The sequence below is a fragment of the Lagopus muta genome, chromosome 16 (genome assembly GCF_023343835.1).
Source record: "Lagopus muta isolate bLagMut1 chromosome 16, bLagMut1 primary, whole genome shotgun sequence".
NCBI classification, from domain to species: Eukaryota; Metazoa; Chordata; class Aves; order Galliformes; family Phasianidae; genus Lagopus; species Lagopus muta.
Genome location: NC_064448.1, coordinates 6,393,435 through 6,411,749, shown reverse-complemented (window position 1 = coordinate 6,411,749; position 18,315 = coordinate 6,393,435). Strand labels below are relative to the sequence as shown.

At 43.5% G+C, this 18,315-nt stretch overlaps 1 protein-coding gene across 3 annotated transcripts in view; it reads left to right on the top strand.

Annotated features, from left to right (window-relative positions):
* Nucleotides 1-18,315, top strand: part of CDH4 (cadherin 4) — a 413,145-nt gene that overhangs the window by 309,029 nt on the left and 85,801 nt on the right. For all 3 annotated transcript variants that reach the window (XM_048962903.1, XM_048962902.1, XM_048962904.1), the window contains one exon: nt 15,448-15,603. In XM_048962903.1, the coding sequence (XP_048818860.1) occupies nt 15,448-15,603 (156 nt within the window). The remainder of the gene's footprint in view (nt 1-15,447; nt 15,604-18,315) is intronic.

Sequence of the window (18,315 nt, the reverse complement as noted above, 5' to 3'; positions counted from 1 at the left end):
ATAGCTCTGAGCATTCTGGATCCCGGTGGACCTTGTAGTTGTTCTTTAGGTAGCAATAGCTCCCAGCATTTCTGTGCGCAGTTGTTTCTGTTTGCTGGGGCAATGCAGAAGAAGTGAATCTCTCAGTTCTCATCATTCTTGCTAAAATCATAGTGGACAGGTTTGAGTTAAATGAAACCTGTGCTGTGAGAGCTCAGTGTGAGTGGCTGAATCCTTCCACAGCCGGTTTTCTGCAAGCAGCAGGGTTATCCTGGATGCAGGAATGGGGAGGGGACTCTATTCTCTTTGTTTTCCCTTTTTTACTTCCTCTTTCCAGCAGACAGACAAGCAGGGTTGGTAGTGGTTTGTAAAAGCACTCTTTCTGTAGACAGTTTAAGAAATATAAACACCTGGAAGAAAAATAATCATGCTTTGTTGTGGGATATTTTGGGGAGTTAAACCATTATCCATTAAATGTTACCATCTCTTTCCTTTCCTCCACCCACCTCAAAAGTGCTTCACCTATGAAAGGGAGCGTTGGTCTTCTGTGGCAGTGTCATCGATTGGAAAAGACCGTAAAGCTCATCCAGTCCAACCATCAATCTGATCCACTGAGTCCCATCACTAAAACATGTGCCTTAGGGCCATGTCCACACTTAGCTTTAAATACCTGCAGAGATGGGGGCTCCACCACTACCCCAGGCAGCCCATCCCAATGCTCAACCACCCTAATACCCTTCAGGGATAATAAGATAGTCTTCCCATGAAACTGAGCTACCAGCTGGTCCTGCTTAACTGTGGCGTGGTCTGGCCATGTACTGTCCACCCAGCTGACCAGCGGGGCAGCTCAGCTCAGACCATCAGCCCATGCTTCCTCTGTTCATCTACAATCACCCTGAAGGTAGGAGCTGAAATGCTGGCATTTCGTAGATTGTACAAATTTCTTTTCTCGACTTCCGTGTCTTTTAAACTCAATATAGAAGTGAAAGAGAGGAAAAACAGCAATGAAGCTCTGCATTGAAATTGAAGTTCACAGTCTGACACAGATGCAGAGTCTTCCAAATCAAAGAGAATTGATGAGCTTTGCACAGGCAGGTGCCCCAGCTCAATCACAACCTAAATAATCCTGAAATTAAGATCAGAGCCTGTCACTGTGGTTGCTGCCATATGCAGCTGGTACTCAGCTCTGTCTTCCATGCAGCAGTGGGGATCAGGGTGCATGAAAGCCCCATCCTGCTGAGCAGTGGGAGCTCTGGCTCAGGAGAAGCAGGCGGTGGGAGCTCCATTCCTCTGTGGGGAAGGCAAATGCTGGAGTCCCGGGAACCCGGAATCAAAGAGCTGCAGAAATGACAAGCATTGCCTGTCACAGAGCATCCCCTGCCAGGAGGTTGGGGGCATAGTGTGGACAACCACACATGGCACTGCTTAATTAGAGGGAAATGCAGCCACCCCAGTAGTGGCCTTGAACCAGACGGGATGAGCTAAGAGGGCAGCATCCTCTGCATAAGGAGATGTGCAAGAACACAAATGCCTTGGAATGGGGCCATGGAGAGGATGAATAAGATGCCCCTCTAAAGCATCTCTTTATTTGTTAGTCTTATTAAAAATAAAAGATAAAATAAAAGCTGCAAGCATTATGCGCAACACAGCATTTGAAAAGTTCACATGCTTTTCAAGCATACCCCGCTAAGCACAAACTATGATTCATTTGGAATTTGCTAATTAATACTGGCATGACATTGTCCCCTGCTGTTGCCCAACTTCTTGCTTGAGAGAACTTTTTCTTTTTCAAGAAAGAAGAAAATATTTTATCTTGGAACAGTAAGGTGCCTCTTCAGACATGAAGTCTGCCAAGACAGGACGGGAAGGGGGTGAAGTGTGGGCGATTCTCTCATTCCTTTTGCTGAGTTCCTTTGTCATGGTAGCACAGTCTGACTCTTCAGTAAGATGGTGAACAGTGACGCATTGCTACGAATGCTAGCTTTTGTCATCCCAAAACTCAGGATGTTGCAGTGGTCAAAATGGTTTTACCTTTTTCTCTCTATAAACCAATGGATGGGGATCTTTCAGAAAATAAACCAACTCCTCTTAATAAAGTTCTGCATATAGATATTTAGCAGCTAAGCACTAAATCCATGGAAGAGGGGGAAAGTGCAGAAGTGGTGGATTAATGTATAAAAGGATGCTTTTTCCCCTTCAAAGCCTCCTTAAGTGCTGACTGATGGAATAAACCCTGAAAACTTTCTCTGTGCTAATTGTCATGTTCCTTGGCTTGCATCCCATTTGCTGTCCTTCATTCTCGGCAGTTTAAGAAGTTTCACATTAGAGCTTTCTTCTTCTGTTTACCATATCGCGTATTCAAACCCAAGGATAGTTCAGAGGGTCAGGAAATCTTCCTTCTGCTTCTTATTAAAAAGAAGGAGAAAAAAAAAATAGCGAAAAAAAAAAAGCCCTGAAGATTTAGAGTTTGAAAAAACATCTTTCCCTGCATACATCCAGCTTCTGAAAAGCACAAGAGCCAACTTTGAGCTCTCCAAGAAATAGACACGAAGAGATATCTCACTCTAATCACCACCAAAATACTGGGTCAGCCTGCCAGTCGGTGCAAAGCCGCTGAAGCTATGCTGATTTACGTTGGATTGAAGAGCAAGGCACAGCTTACAGAGCAGCTGCATGATTTTGGGATGTGACAGAGTGTTTTCTTTCAATTTCCTCTGAAAGAAAAAATATATGCCATGAAGTAGTAATAATCAGTTCCTCTTCCACCTTTTGAGTATGTATGGAACTGATAGATGATGACCACCTGTAATTCTAACCCAATTAAATGCTGGAAGTCAGCAGTTCACAGTTTTTGCACTGGTGGATTGCTTCCAGCCCTCCCATTTCCCACAGGACCTATTCCCTGCCCTATTAGTGACTTCTTTAAATTGGAAGTGTTATGATGGCAATTTCCTGCCACCAGCAATGTTCACCTCCCTTCCTCGGGGTCCTGCAACCTGAGAACAACTCCTGTGTCTGCATCCAGCTGCAAAGGAGAACCAGATGGAATGACTTGGATTTAAAACCTCAAAATGCTCAAGAAGTGTTCTACAAGAAATGGTTCTCCTTTACTTTCTGCTGTTGATTTCAAAATCTATTTTTTGCACGGAAGGGTAATAGTGTCAAGGAGTTGTGACCATGTGCTTAGTCAATATCTGCTGGGGACCATCAGGTTTCAGGTTCACTCGTACTCTTAGCAGCTCCCCACAGGGCTTAAAGAAGAGTCATATCCTGTATGGGGTAGCTCTATAAGGTCTGCAAGACATAATTATGGCTTAAAATTGAACTGAACATCAGCCACAATAGTGAATGTAGCAAACTGACCAAAGAGCACAAGGAAATGCAGAAATGCTGTAGGAGCTCTTATTTTTATTAATTTATTTATTTTTTTAAATAAGAAACTGGAACAGTTTCATGAGGGAGGACCAGGCTGGGTGCTGTGCAGGGAAATTGTTTACAACATTTGTGCCTTTGCTTTCAGCTTGTGTCAAGTAAAAACCCCTTTCAGAGCTCATTTATCAGACTCAGAGGCTACAAGAGACCTGTGGCAGCCCTATGGGAAGCCAGGGACAGATTTTCTGAAGGTTCATAGTGAGAAACATAGTGAACCCTCAAAATAATTTGATTTTTGTTAAAGATGCTTTGACAGGAGGACAACTGTGCTGAATGTTGGGCCCTAGCTTGTCACTGCTGCATTTCTTGAGGTGTGCTATTGGTGCTGCCCGATGCACAAACATTTTCTTCCAACCAGTTTTACTGTAGCACTGTATTAGTTGTATCTACACTCGACTAAAGGCAGCAACAGAAATGTGATTTGGGGTTCGTGGTACCCCTCCAAGTGAATTTCTACCTTATCTGGCTGTTGCCAGAGATTACTGCTGGGCCTCTTCTGTATTGCCAGAGATATCTCTATTATACAGCTTGGAAAACAAACGGAAGGTCGGACCAGTTCTCTGTGCTTGCAATCATTCTGTTTTACTCTTCAGGCTGAGATTGATAGAGCCAACAGCGTGGAACAAACATTGTTCCCGTAATTAATGGCAGCCTGTGAGATCCGTGGGTAACATGCAGCTGTGGAGCCATTCAGGGGGAGCTGCTGCCACACCAGCAGTGCACAAAGCAGAGAAATACCGAGATGACGTGCAGCCATGTGCTGCTTCTTCGTGTGGGGCACGTTGATGGAACCACTGGGAGCACTCATGCTCACGCTTGGGGTCTCTGGTTAAGAAATGGAGTTAGTCCCTGCCAGCTGCATTTACTGCAGTTTGCTAATCTATTCTTTCAGACACCACAAATAGCATATTTCATTGTGCTGCTTTATTGATCGAAGGAAAGATTCAATTTGACAGCAGTTTCAGAAAAGCCTTCAAGTTGTCCAAGATGTGGTAGAATTATTAACTACCCTAAGCTGACATATGGTAATTTAGCGTTTAATGTTTGCCCTGTCGTGCTGGGGAGTCATCGTGCCAAGTTACCAGCTGATGCCCAGAAGTTTATGAGTACATAAATAATAGCTGAAATAGTTTTCTGGAGCCATGTTTGGAGGTAAGCATCCGTCCTTTGATTTGTTGTGTTGTAGTTAAACTTCCTTTGGCATGGCGCTGGGGATTGGAACCCCACTGCATTACCCACTACAGTTGGAATACATTAATAGGATTTTGCAGCTTTTTGCAGCTGTATTTGTACAACTTCATCTTGAAATAATTTTAATTTCTGTGCCTAGGCTTATAATTTTTTCAAGCGCGTTACACAGTTGGCTGTACATAATTATGTCTTACAGCCATAAGCACTGACAATCTGCTTACCTAAACTTTTCTGCTCTAAACTTGTCATTTAACTGATGGCGAAGGAATTGCATGTAATTCGCCAGATCAGAAATTAAATTATCAATTAATAACACTGCAAAAAAAAAAAAATACACAAATTCAGTACGTCTGCTGGAATATCTGCAGTTAAAAAGACTGCCAAGCACTGGTGAGCACTGTTGCTGGCTTTGGGGGTTAATTTCAGAAATGCAGAATGTGCCGTAGAAGGCAAGAAGATGGAGGAAGGCTCCGTGCCATTCAGAGCTGGCGGCAGGGCTTCTCATAAAAGCTCCGCGCGGCGCCGTGTCCTCGAGCAGCCCTGTCTGCCCTGTGCATTAAAAGCACGTGGACAGGGAGCGCGTCAATAAATTACATGGAGAAGGCTAACATGAATTCAAGTCAAAGTAAGCAGGGGGCTCAGCTCTCACCCTCACGGAAGTGCATTTAATGAAAGAGGAATGTTTGCCAAAAATTCAGCGCTGTGAAAACGTTCCGAGTGTGCAGAGTTCAGCTCGGCCTGAAATTTTCTTGATGGCAAGCTCCCATCCCTATTGAATGAAGCAGATTTGTGGAAATGGCTGTTTGAGCTTAAGGATGCCCATGCTGGGATGCAATGTACATCCACCTTTGGACAGAAGTTGGCAACGAGGAAAAGGGTCTGGAAGACCTGGCATTTCATCCAAGCATCACTAACATATGAGAATAAGAGTTTTAGGACCAGGATCACCTCACACTGGCTTCATTCAGTGCAGAATAAATGACAGATTAAACCTGCAGTAGTAGTACATGGGAAGAAATTCATTTTCAGCCTCCTCAGCTTTGATGGGTCCATTTACTGACCACTGAAATACCTTCTGTATACACTGTGTGGAGTAATCTGCCCCGCAGAACAAACCAATGGGTTTGCTGTTCCTATAATTAAACTTATTAGAAAGACTCTGAAAACTGCAGAGCTTTAAATCCTGCTCTGCGAGCGTCCCAAAGTAGTGTCACAAAATGAGCCTCAGCAGATTTTGTTCACCAAAATATACACACTAGAGGGTTTTATTGTGGCTTCCTATTGTTAGCTATTTGCAGACAGGTCTAAAAGCTTAATTTTATGCTGAGAGCAGCATTCACAATCATGCCACAGCACTGCTTCTCCGTGATCAGTGATATCTGTAGGTGCTGTGCAGAATGTAAATTCAGTGCATGCTTATATAAGGTCAGAAAAACTAATCAGAGGGGGAAAGCCAGCGCTCATTACAGAAGCAAAGGTCATACTAAGACCAATTATATCCCTTGAGTCTGGGAAAAACTCTTTTCATGAGGACACAAGTGCATTTGTTCCCCAATCAATGCTTTTTTCCTGTGCCCTACCAAGAGGAACGCTGCTTGTGTTAAATTGCTGTGTGAGATTGTGCAAAGACCATTTTTCCCTTGTTCTTCTGCTGCGCAGCTTAATTTTTAAATGTCATGGACCAGGTTCACAGCTGAAATAAATTAGCATGCTTCTGCTTGAAGCCAGTGAGTCTGCACTGATTTATACTAGCTGAGGGCTTCAATCATTAGTTCAGTGATCAGGTTACTCCTGGGAAGGTCAGTATTTGCTACTCTTGTTTGTCTTCTCAGCTGAGCACTCTGCCTACTGCCCAGCTTTACCCTGAAGGGTGCTGGATTCTCTCTGCCAGGTTGCCTTTGTGGCGATGCTGTATAAGGCACAGGGGTAGACATCATTTAAAAAGAAATTGGAACAAAGTCCTGCTGCTGTGATTTGTTTCCCTTGACCATTTAGGGACAGACATGGCAGGCAACAGCAGCGTCAGCCACAGGATGGTACCATGCGTGTTAGGGTAACTGTGCTCTTCATGAATCAGTTCCATAGGACAATCTTCTCTTTTGTGACACGAATCTTCCATTATAGGGATAAGCAGAATTCCCAGAGGTATTTGCTTTGACCTTTGTCATAGAGCATCCTCGACAGCAGAGGAGGGCTTGTAACATCTGCTTCCAATCCCAGATATTTGGTATCAGCCACTTGCATCTCGTGCAGTATGAACTGGCTTCAGTTCTTTGGGGCCAGAAATTGCCAGATAGTGGTGCGTACAGCTCCGCTGGGACGCCTTCAGTCACAACACTGAAGAATCTGCTCTCTTGTAGGTGAGATAAGAGAAGGACTAGTAAAAACAGGTTTTGTTGCTCCTGCTATCACTATTCTGGCAGTGATAAGCCCTCGGTCATGTGGCAGCATTCTGCTAATCTGTAGCAATCTCCTCTTCCCTCTCGCTCACCTCGCTGCACTGAAGCATTGCTATAGAGAAGTGCTTAAAAACAGAGCTGGCTGCAAAGAGCCCGAAGGAAAGGACTTGTTGCTTTGGAAATTACCCTGCCCTGTCAGTTATCATTAGATATGGATGATCCATTAGCATTGGCTAGCTCCTGATACGGACATTAGCTTCTTGACCTTCATAATAGCAAGTAATGAAAATTGCTTAATTATTTAATCATGAAGACCATGCAACAAATTGCAATTTACTGAGTTTTCACTGGTAAAGATGGAGAGCTGGCAGTGCTGGCCTTGTTGTAGCTGCTGCCAGTCCCAAGTCACTGCTCAGAAGCCTTGGCCCATCTGCAGGGTTACAGAAATCCTGCAGATCTCAGTCCCACAGCATCCAGGCAACTCACACTAGAATGAATTCTTTGCACTTGCAGCGTGTGAAAGCAAAGCTTTGATGCTGCAGATCCAGAGCCCCATTGCAGTTCTGCATATCACATATTCTCTGTTTGTGGTGTCTCATCTGATCACATGCGAAGTACGGCTTCCTAGGCAAAAGGATTGCTGTTCTGATTTTATCCCAAGCAGAGTAATGGTATTTTTCAATTGGACTGGGAGTCAGACAATTTCATTTTAATCCCATGCTCCTGTTCGGGGTCACACATAGTTACTGGTTAGCAACATGGGCAGAAATTCTGCTTTCCTGCATTCCAGTCTCCTTATTGAGCCAAATTTATATTCTCCTGTTCTCCATCTGCTTGGTCTTCCTCCAAATCCAGAAGAAAAACAATTCAAAAACCTTGAAAGGGGAAAGAGAGAGAGAGTGAGAGAGCGAGCAAAGATTATCAAGGCTATGATGGGCATAGGGAGAGCCCTGGAGGAACACATCCACATGGACATAGTCAGTCTGAAGGGAGCTGCTGCCCTGGCCAGCAGCCCTTGGATAGAGGCAGCCTCCTGCCAGCCAGAGAACCTGCTGGAAGCTCTCTGCAGCCGAGCAATTGGTGCCCTGACATCGCCAAGCACTCATGAGGTCATGTGGGGGGAGTGCAGCCCTCATTCTGTAGCTTCATTTCTTTCTCTAATGCAGGCTGCGTCATCAGATACATCAGCAATTGAAGGGAAAGGCTGAACAAGCCCAGAGGAGCTGTGGGTGTCTTATCCCTGGAGGCACTGAATACCAGGCCAGGCAGCTTGTTCTGACGGGTGGCAACTCTGCCCATGGCAGGGAGTTGGAACTGGATTATATTCGAGGTCCCTTCCAACCTAAGCCATTCTATAATTCTCAGTTCTATGGAAGCTTTAATATATTTGACATACTAGTCTTAGTCTGTTTTATCATCAAAATAAATACATTATCAGTCATTTTGTGCAAGTTTTCACTGGAGGAAAATAGAGGCTGACATGAAAGACATCCAGCCATTAAAACAAAACAAGTAGTTTGTAGCTTGGATTTTGTAGTTTGGCTTTGGATTCATATTCTATAAAAGCAGAGGAAAAAACTTAATCTCCTGGATAACAATAATGATGGTAGCTAACTGCTGATCAGAGCTCCTGTAGAACAGCATTTATCCCTGTGCGTTTCAACCATGGAAAATGTGGGCACTGAGTCTAAACGTAGTCCTTGGTTCTGTCCCTGTGACTTAAGGAGACAGAAAACTACTTATTCCAGGAAATTTGATGTATGCTGTGTTCAGGATAAGAGGATGCATTTTCTTCTGCAGTTGTTTTGCTGTGCTGTTCCTTTGGCTATGTTAGATCAGATACAGTGTTTTTAGAAAGCTGTATGTGAGATGGAACCAGCTCCAGCTGAGGGAAGGGAGAAACCCACAGTTGTAAATGTGTCCGGCATTTCCATCCTTTCTTTCTTTGCCAATAGATTTCTCTTCCTACCTAACCTTGTTTGCAAATAGTGCCAGCAGGGGAAATGTAGTTCAATTGAGAGTAGTTCTGTCTGGCAGTGGATACAGACTTGCAGGCTGCTATTGAGCCCAGTGCCGCAGTAAATGGAAGTATTCTTCTTATTCCAACATGTAACTGCTCTTATCATGCCATCCTCTTTGCAAGGTGCAGAATAGATGGTTTTCTCTGAAGACATTTCAGAGAAACTTTAGTTGTCTTTTTTATCTTTCTAGCAGGAGACTTGGGATCATTGGCAGGTCTGGTAAAAGGAGACAGGAGTTAATTATTACTTCGATCTGGTTGGGTCTCCAAATCTATCTTGATTTTTCCCTGTCCATTTTACTCTTGCATGTATTCATTGAAACCAAATGTGGTTCAGTAAGCAATATGCAGTAATTTCTTTGGAAAAAGCAGGGGTAGAGATGTGTCTATTTGGGTGTATCTAAGATCTATCTGACTTTTGAAACAACTGTGAAATAAGAGTTAAGAACTTTTATACAAATGACTCTTAAACATATTGCAGATTCGGTTAAAAATAAATAAGTCAGTCCTTAGCAGAGATTTCAATAAGCAGTAAGAGTAGCTGAATTAAAATATTTCCACTAAAATTAATGAGCCAATCCTGGAATGCTTAGACTGACTCTTAAGTGTGCTCATTTAAAGACGTTGAATATGTTTGCCTGTCTGAATTTCTATGGAGCATTTTGAATGCATGACAGATTATAGTTTTCAATTATTTTAATTTGGTTTTCTTAATGGGGAAAATAGCTAAGAGCTTAATAATAAAAGGCACTCGTTGCTTATCATTTACATTATTTTATGTGGTCATTAATAATTATAATGGATTTTATAAAACAAAAAAATCAGGCCCAAGTCTCCCCGGATCATGTCAATGCAAATGTTGCATAGTATTTTATGGGAGATTTGGGAAATGAAGTCTTTTTAAAGGATATCCTTAACACAATATCTCTATAGAGCCACTTGAAGAACTTTAAAGGAAATTTACTTTTTCGCCTGCTCTGGAGGTGGAAATGCCACAGATTGTATAATCTGCTGTAGTTCTCTAGACACATTCCCAGCTGCAGACATATACCATCACTGGGTGACAGGCAGATCCCAGACCGTGCACAGCTCAGTGGAACCCACTGGTGATTTAACAAGGGACCTAGTGAGTGCACTGTGTAATTTGAATGCCTGTATATACACCAGAAGGCATTGCAGGTCACCAACGTACTTCTGTGTGGGGCTTGACTGTTTAGTAAGTAAATATTCAGGAGGCCGAGTGTTAATTCCCATAAACTGAGAGGAGAAGCAAGCAGCAATGTCCTGGGTCCCTGCTCTTACGTGGAAATGGCTGGGTGATATATCTTCAGATTTACTTGAGCAGTGTATTTAGACTGTAGCTTGGTTCTTGCTATGGTACAATAAAAATGCCAACATCAGGTTTGATTTTACTAATCCACACTTGATCATGTGCTGCCCAGTTAACTCATAGGTCTTAAAACTCCAAGACAGTTGTGTGTTTCTAGGTGTGGGGAGCATATAAGTAGGTTAGTTTGCTTGTTGCCGGAGGCTGTGAAAAATGATGCCCATCTAAGGTTGCTTTGTGTACTTACAATACATCCTCTTCACTGCAGTTGCATGCAAGCTCTTGCTTTTGCTGTTTTACTTAAATTTGGTCCCAACCTGCCACTGGCAGTGGCTTGAGAACTGTAGAAAGGTTGTGGGTGTCCAGAAGAGAGGAATAAATACAAGATTGTTCCTATCCTTTAAATGTAGCTTGTTACATCCAGGAGTGCTGTTGGCGCTGCCCTCTCTGTAGGCTCAGAATCCTCCCTTGTTCAGCATTTCCCTACATGTCCACTTTCCTAGCCCTCCAGGCATAGAATCATGGAATCAAAGAATCATGGACATTGGAAAAGACCTCTAAGATCCCCAAGCCCCATCCAGCCCATCATGCCCACTGCCCACATCTCTCGTGCCAATCTCCATGATTCCTGAACATTTCCAGGCATGGTGACCTCTCCACCTCCCTGAAAAGAAATTTTTCCCAGTACCCAACCTGATATCCCCATTCTTACTCTAAGCAACCTCTGCTGTGCCACTTTTCTCTCTCACTTTTCTTGTCAGTGTCATGCTCCAAAACCCGAGCAATTTACAGACTCCCTGGAGCCCTCCAACATGCTGACCGTGCAGCTCTCAGTGCCCCTCATTCTTTGCAGTTCTCCCTGTCACTCAGAAGGTTTGTGCATTCTGCACCCTGCAGTGAGGGGTGGCAAGTGCTGGAGCACAGGGCGGCTACAGATCAGCAGGAGCCAAACAGAGGGATAAAATCTGGTACCTCTGAGGAGCTCCTCAGTGGAAATTGTGCTTGCCAGTAAAACTTGTGAAAACAGTTGAGCTCCATGTTAAATCCTGGCAGAGATGCACAAACCTTAAGATTCTATCTGCAAAGGAGGGATGCAATCCTGTGTCACAAGCTGGCAGCTTTTCAAGCCCATCTAAATGTGACATTGCTACAAAGCAGAAAGCCAGTTCTGAAAGGCTTAGCTCTGTCTTATCTCAAGATCTACAATGTTCATTTTCACACACATTAGTTATTATATCTAAACCTCTAGTGGAAAATACCCATCTGTGAAATTATGCTGATTTCTCCTGTTTCTGGGATTACTCTGTAGAAGTGAGAGCTCTGTCAGAGTCCTGGCATTCTGTTTCCGAGTTGCAAGCTTTGACCACTGCCCCTGGCCTCAATTTTGGCTGGGAAATCAGTCTGGGAGCTCAGATGCTATAGCCCATGCGTGGCCATTCAGCTCTGAGGCTGTGGGTACAAGTGATCTGTCTGTATCCATCAGCGTAGGTGTGCTCTCTTCATCCCAAGGTTCTTGCATGGAAAGTCTCACCTGTGCTCCTGAGATGCAGTAAGATCAGGAGATTGCATCATCCACCATAAACTGCCTTTCTGTTTGGGGCATTTTCCCTCACCAGTGTAGCAACCTAATCTGAGCTCCATCCCAAAGGGCTCTTTTAGAGAGTAAAAGCAGCTTTACAAGCAAATTTCTTGATGACATTCACCAAGCATCTTCATTCATCCTGCTCCCATCAGGAGATGCAGCGTTGTGCCATGCCTGGTGCTGGACTTCGAAGCACTCAGGGTTCCCTGAGCAAAAAACATGTAACTACAGCAAAGGAAAACCATCCTTCTGCCATCTGCTTTATAACCCAGAAACCCGCATAGCTACTGACTGCATTATAAAATGAAACATAAATGAATAAAATTCATGTGTGTGTTCTGCAGTCGGAGTGTTATAATATGGATATGTTACCATCTTCTCACTTCCCAAGCATAAATGAATGAAAAAGCAACTCTCTCCTGAGCTTGTAAATTCCCCCAGCCAGTAATTTTTTTTCTCCTGACCTAGTGAATTCCTTGGGAATAGAGATTTATTATTATTATTATTATTATTATCATTATTATCATTATTATCATTATTATTATGGTAAACTGCTTCAGTAACGGTTCCAACAAAAGAAGTAAACCTTACATTGTATTCAGATAATGTTCTTAACTTCTCAACAAGATTTACTAAATTGCACCCTGGGAATTATGCAAATGAAACTTTTGGTCAAAATGTTACAGGATTACTGTTAAAAAATTCCTTTTTTTTTTTTTTTCTTTTAATCTCATTAAAAGCACTGAAATTACATGTTCCAATATAAGAGCGTGCCTTTTTGCGATGAATATCTCCCTGGTAGTAATATGTGCTATGCTTCATTGTCAGTGGTCTTTGCAACTTTCCATGGCAAGCGCTGCTTGTACATATTCTCTGAACACTTCACATCCTTGTACTCTTAATGGAAGTGGAGCTAAGCGCAGGTAAAAGGCAAACCATTGTAGTATGTTGGCAATTAGCAACGAATAATGAGTCATTGCTGAATATTTGCAATGTATTTCCCTGTCTTTGTTTTGCTCAATACAGTATAATCATCTCATGGATTTTGTCATAGCATAATTGAGTAAGTTGTGTGGGTCTTATGATATATTTCATCTCACAGATCTGCAGTGATTTACATACAGACAGCTTAGACCCTATTAATGCTAATAAAGTGCTGCAAGGACATCCTATAGCATGCACTTTATTAAACTGTACATAGCTTTCTTAGAGAGCTTCTGTTTATCTGTGTTTCCTGAAAATAAAATATAGTGCCTTTAGCACTAAATATTTAAATCCAGCCTCTTTTTCCATGTTTCTGTCTCTCTCTATGCATTTCTAATGCTTCTATCACAGTGGGATCGGGGTACTGTATGCAACAGGAAATAGAGCATAAAAACGTCCATGAAGAACTGGCAGATGCCCCTCTTCTGTGATTCAGGTTAAAATTGCTTCCATTTCAGTTCTTGAAGGGAGGCTGGTTTGGTGTTTGGTGCTTGTGCTCTAGTCATGGCTGTAGCTGAGCTGAATTGGGGTTGGGTCTGTGCCTGAGGAGCCCCTCCTGGCTTCTGTGTTTCAGTGAGCAAAGAGGCAGCAAACGTGCAGACACCCTGATGCAGGTACACTGATGGTGATGAGCACACAGCTATGTGGCCTGAGTTACCTTTTTCTGTTCTTTCTTCTTAATTTCAGAGATGGAAACCCCACACTGACTCAAAGCCACAAACGTGGCTTCCTACGTTTTCACTTACCTTGAGCCTGACCTCCTGACTTGAGTTATTCATTTGCACAGACATTCACATAAATCCCATTTCCAGCCCTGCCTACATGACGGGGTGAGAGCTGAGCTTCTAAAAATGGGCACTGCAGACTTCAGTTACTGAGCTGAGGGGCCATTTGCCGTCATTAAAACCACAGTTGTGCAAGCAAAGCTTAGGTTTAATATACTCTTCTTCACCCATGGATTTGCTAATGAAAATTGGATTCCTGCCTGACTGCTTGGGTCCCTATTACAAATACCCACTGGGCACACACAGACCTGCATAAACGGCGGCGTGAGGCACGAGGGCACTTTCTCTGTGTCCCCAGTACCTGTTGTAAGTGATGACACCAGTGCAAGCCCTATCAGTTTTTCTTGGTGCTAATAGCCTAAAGAAGCAGTGAATCCTGTAGAGAAAGACAGATGAAACTGTCTGTATTCCCTGACCTTCAGCTCCAGCAGTGTGGGTGCAGCACGAATCAATCCTCACGGTGCCGAGCAATAACTGACATCATTAGCTGTTGGCAGCAGCAGACTGCTCAGTGGAGGCAGTGCGAAGAAAAGAGTGTACAAACTTGGTAACGATCGGGACAAAGGCATCAAAGGAGATGCTTGGAGATGCTTGTTGGCGATCTGGTGTCTTCTGCACCAACGTCCAGCACGCTGTGTCAGGAGAGGAGGAAATAGCGATGGGTGATGTGGGGAAGGAGTGCAAGAGCAACCCATGGCACATCCCAACCCCTTGCTGCTGGGGAAGGCACCTCTGCTTCCCACTCTGGGGCCTCCTGTCCCCTGCTGAGCCCCCTCAAGGCAGCTGCCAGAGCGGAGATGCTGACATGCACTCACTCACAAGATTTCCATTACTTTCTCACTACTTTGTTGTATTCATAGGCCTGTTTGAGGAAAAAGATGCACTGCCTTATGCTGCCAGCATGGTTTGTGATGGTGCGGGGGGTGGTAATTTATTTGTACCTTGCACTTTGTTTCAGGAATAGTCATGGTGTTGCAAGAACTTCTTTCAGCAATTGATCAGAAAATTAAATTTCAGCTTAAAGAGATAGTCAGGGTTGCTAGGACAACATATTAACCTCGCTTTTTTATTTTCTTGTCTCTATATCCAAGGTATGTGTAATTCATCATGCTGTATTTGATTTGTTATATGCTTCTCAAGGTATGGGAGGGAAGGAGTTTCAAAAGCAATGTGCCAGACGCACCTTTCCTCAACAAATAGGCAAATGGGCAAATGATAACGTCCTACCAGGCATTCCCAGCCTCCCTCCTCCATCCTGCAGGGCTGGACAAGGCAGGAACAAGGAGTTTGGCTCTATGAATGTCGTGGGAACGTTTGTGTGCACAGTTACATGGACTGAGAACAGGATGGAAGGGACAGCAGGAAGTATTTCTGAAAGTGGTGAATAGCTGTGAGGTGTTGGCTGTAACTGAACAATCTGGGCACTTTCAGGAGCTTATGGTTTCAATAGCAAGTAAACGGCATTTTTTATGCATATATATTCTCCCACTTCTAAGGCAAAAAGTCAGAATTTCAATGATTCCTAGAGGATCATCATGAATAAAAGAGGAGAAAAAATAACAAAATATGTGGAAGAAACTTTTCCTGGCTTTTTCCCAAATCTTCGGCATACAGCTCGAGTTCCTTGTCAAAATTGACAGCGGTTTTACATTTATGCAGATTCCAGGCTCAGATCTTTAAAGTTGTTTAAACATCCATATGGCTTTTGTCCAAAGCTTATTGACGGTTGCCTTTGTTATTCCATCCAGATTCGTTCCGATAAGGACAAAGAGATCCATATCAGGTACAGCATCACCGGAGTGGGAGCCGACCAGCCGCCAATGGAAGTCTTCAGCATTGACCCTGTGTCGGGGAGGATGTATGTGACCCGCCCAATGGACAGAGAGGAAAGAGCTTCCTACCATGTGAGCACGATACGCCAAGGGGAAAAAAGACAGTTGGGGATTATCTAGGTTTGCAGGCTCTACCAGCCATGCCAGTGCAAAGCAGCATTAAACCAGTGTCCTTTTCCAGCACAGAGCCACCCATTTCTTTATAGTGGTGCAACTGCACACTGCTTATTAAATCCATGCAGATTTATCTGCGGACTGAACCCCTCAAAACCGTGCGAAACCATCCGCAACATTAGCATGTCTTGGGAAACTGCTAATTTAGGAATCATTACTGCAGCTAAACATGCAATAATTGGCATCGTCATTTTTCATTTTAAATTACTAGGAGATGTTCAGGCAGTATGATGGGGGTGTGTCAGATAGGTTTTTAAATATGCAGATAGGCTAATATTAAATACGAGGGAATTAATTAAGATTAATTACTCTCAAAAGTGCTGCCTTTCACTACCCTAGTTCTTAAAATGCTCTACCTGCAATATGCTTTGAGTGTAATTGGTCGTTATGTTGTGATATAAATCACAGCCTGTATATTACATGGTGTAATTGCACAGAGGACACGGCCCCGCAAATTGCTTTAAAAAAGTGTTGCACCTCACATGATGGCTCTGCAAAATTTCAAATGCTTTCTGCATCTATGCTTTAGTTGTCTCCCAGAGAGGCTGTAATAGGTCGTTTCATGGATTGCTTTATATCAGCAGTAGCCACATCTGTGGGCATCGTAACAGCCCTTCCCAGGGATGCTGTGATGTCAGTGATGAAATATGGGTCACTTGCACTGACACCATCCCCAACTGCTCCGTCAGAGACACACATTGTGTCAGCTTTATCAGGTGTCCAGTTAACCATGTTGACACACCTTTGGGACTGGGGTGAGAGGACAAAGAAATAGATTGCCTCTTCAGCTGGGTGGAAAAAGATTTCTCCTGGGTGAAGGGGAGTCTGAAGGGAAGTTATTTTATCCTCTGTGAACATGAACAATTATTTTGTTTGTTGTGCCTGTGAAAATATGAAGGGAAATCATTTTGGAAAAGGAATATTTGAGATGATACTGCGTGTGTCATCTCATCATTGTTGATATTGTTTCAGCGGTGCCGGATTATTATAAAATGATGTAGTTGGTAAAACTATGCACACATAAATGCTTTAGATGGAGTCTGTATGATGTCTAGTAATGGACACTCTAAGTCAAAAAATGTGCTGAAAAAGATTTCCTTGCAGTAAAAACTTGTGCAGTGCCCTAATAACAAAATTAACCTGAGGGTTTCAGGGAACTCAGCAGACTGAATTGTCACCTCTGTGAATGGTGCACACCACTGGAATTCCAGCCCTCCTGTTCTTTACAGAAACCTTGATCTGGCAGCTCCAAGCATGAGTAAAAGATTCACTCTCTGAAGGTTACAGGAACATACAGGTTATGGAGAGTGGATTGCTGATAAATATGTTATGAAAGCTTACAGACAAGAATAGTGAGTGATAGAAAATCTTTTTAGCAGAACAATGGAAGATGATAGAGATCATTTCGGTCACGGCTGTAAACAATGTTTAGATCCCTTAGCCTCAGTAGAAATTGATTGATGATTTATTGAATCATCAATTGTTCATTTAATAATCCCTTACAAAGCGTTTATAAATACATCATCTTCAAAGCAGTGATCAGAACACTGGTACAGAGTTCATAGAGTAGGAATGGACCATCATGGAAGCTGGAAATATAGGGCCAGCCTCCAGAATGAATATCCAGCTCTGAGCTTTGGCTGTTCCAGTTTTGGTGAAGACAGTGAATGTTCACCATTTCAGACAGCCCAGCCACTCAGTGAAAGGCAAAAGCAGACCTGGAACTCATACTGAGCGCCAGAAAGCAGGGACTCAGGGCTGACCATCTTTGTGTTGGTTTGACACCTGCTATGGGGTTTTCCTGAGCTCTGTTGGATGCTCTGAGCCTGACCCCAGGTTGCACAAGGCCAGCAGTGGGACTGCAGTGCCCAGAGCCAGGGGAGCCCAGCATTCTGCACTCCCGAGCTGAACGTCTGCTCGGTGCCTCTGTTACTGCTGAGTGTTGTTCTTGCTGCATTCATTTCCAGGTGACCTAAAATCTAATTATAAAAAAAGAAAAAAAAAAAATTGCAAGTGTTTGTGAGCCTACAGCTGAAGAGTTCTTTTTCATTAACTCCTACATTCATAACACGTTTTTTCTTATTATCTGTTTTGCTTTGGGATGACCATTTTTTAAATACTATTTTAATTCTCCCCATGCTTAGCAAGACATTCATCTGATGGAACCTACCTTTTCCCTAAGGTGAAATGGATGCTTTCTCATTAGTTCTATAGCAGAACTTCCCTATAGTTTTTCATGAGCTTCTCAGGACATGCTCTGTGTGATGCATGCAGGGATGGCTGTACCTCTGGGGCTCGTCATGTCTGCCAGGTGACTCCACAGCAGGGCTGCAGTGCCAGTGGCCACGAGTTCAGCCCTATGTGGGCCTCAGCTGTTTTCTCCTCTGCACTACAAAGCAATGCACAAGCTCTCTAGGGACCTTGCAGACATCCCAGATGCAATGCCAGCTGTAAACATGGTCAGGAAGGTGTGCTGGCGCTGCATGTGAGGGAGCACAGCTTCACGGCATGCTCCCGGTGTGAGCCCCAGCCCAACCCCTTCTGCTACCATCTGTGCTGGGTTCTGGTTGTCTCTGCATCTCCTGCAGGCAGCCCTTCATGGTTATTGCT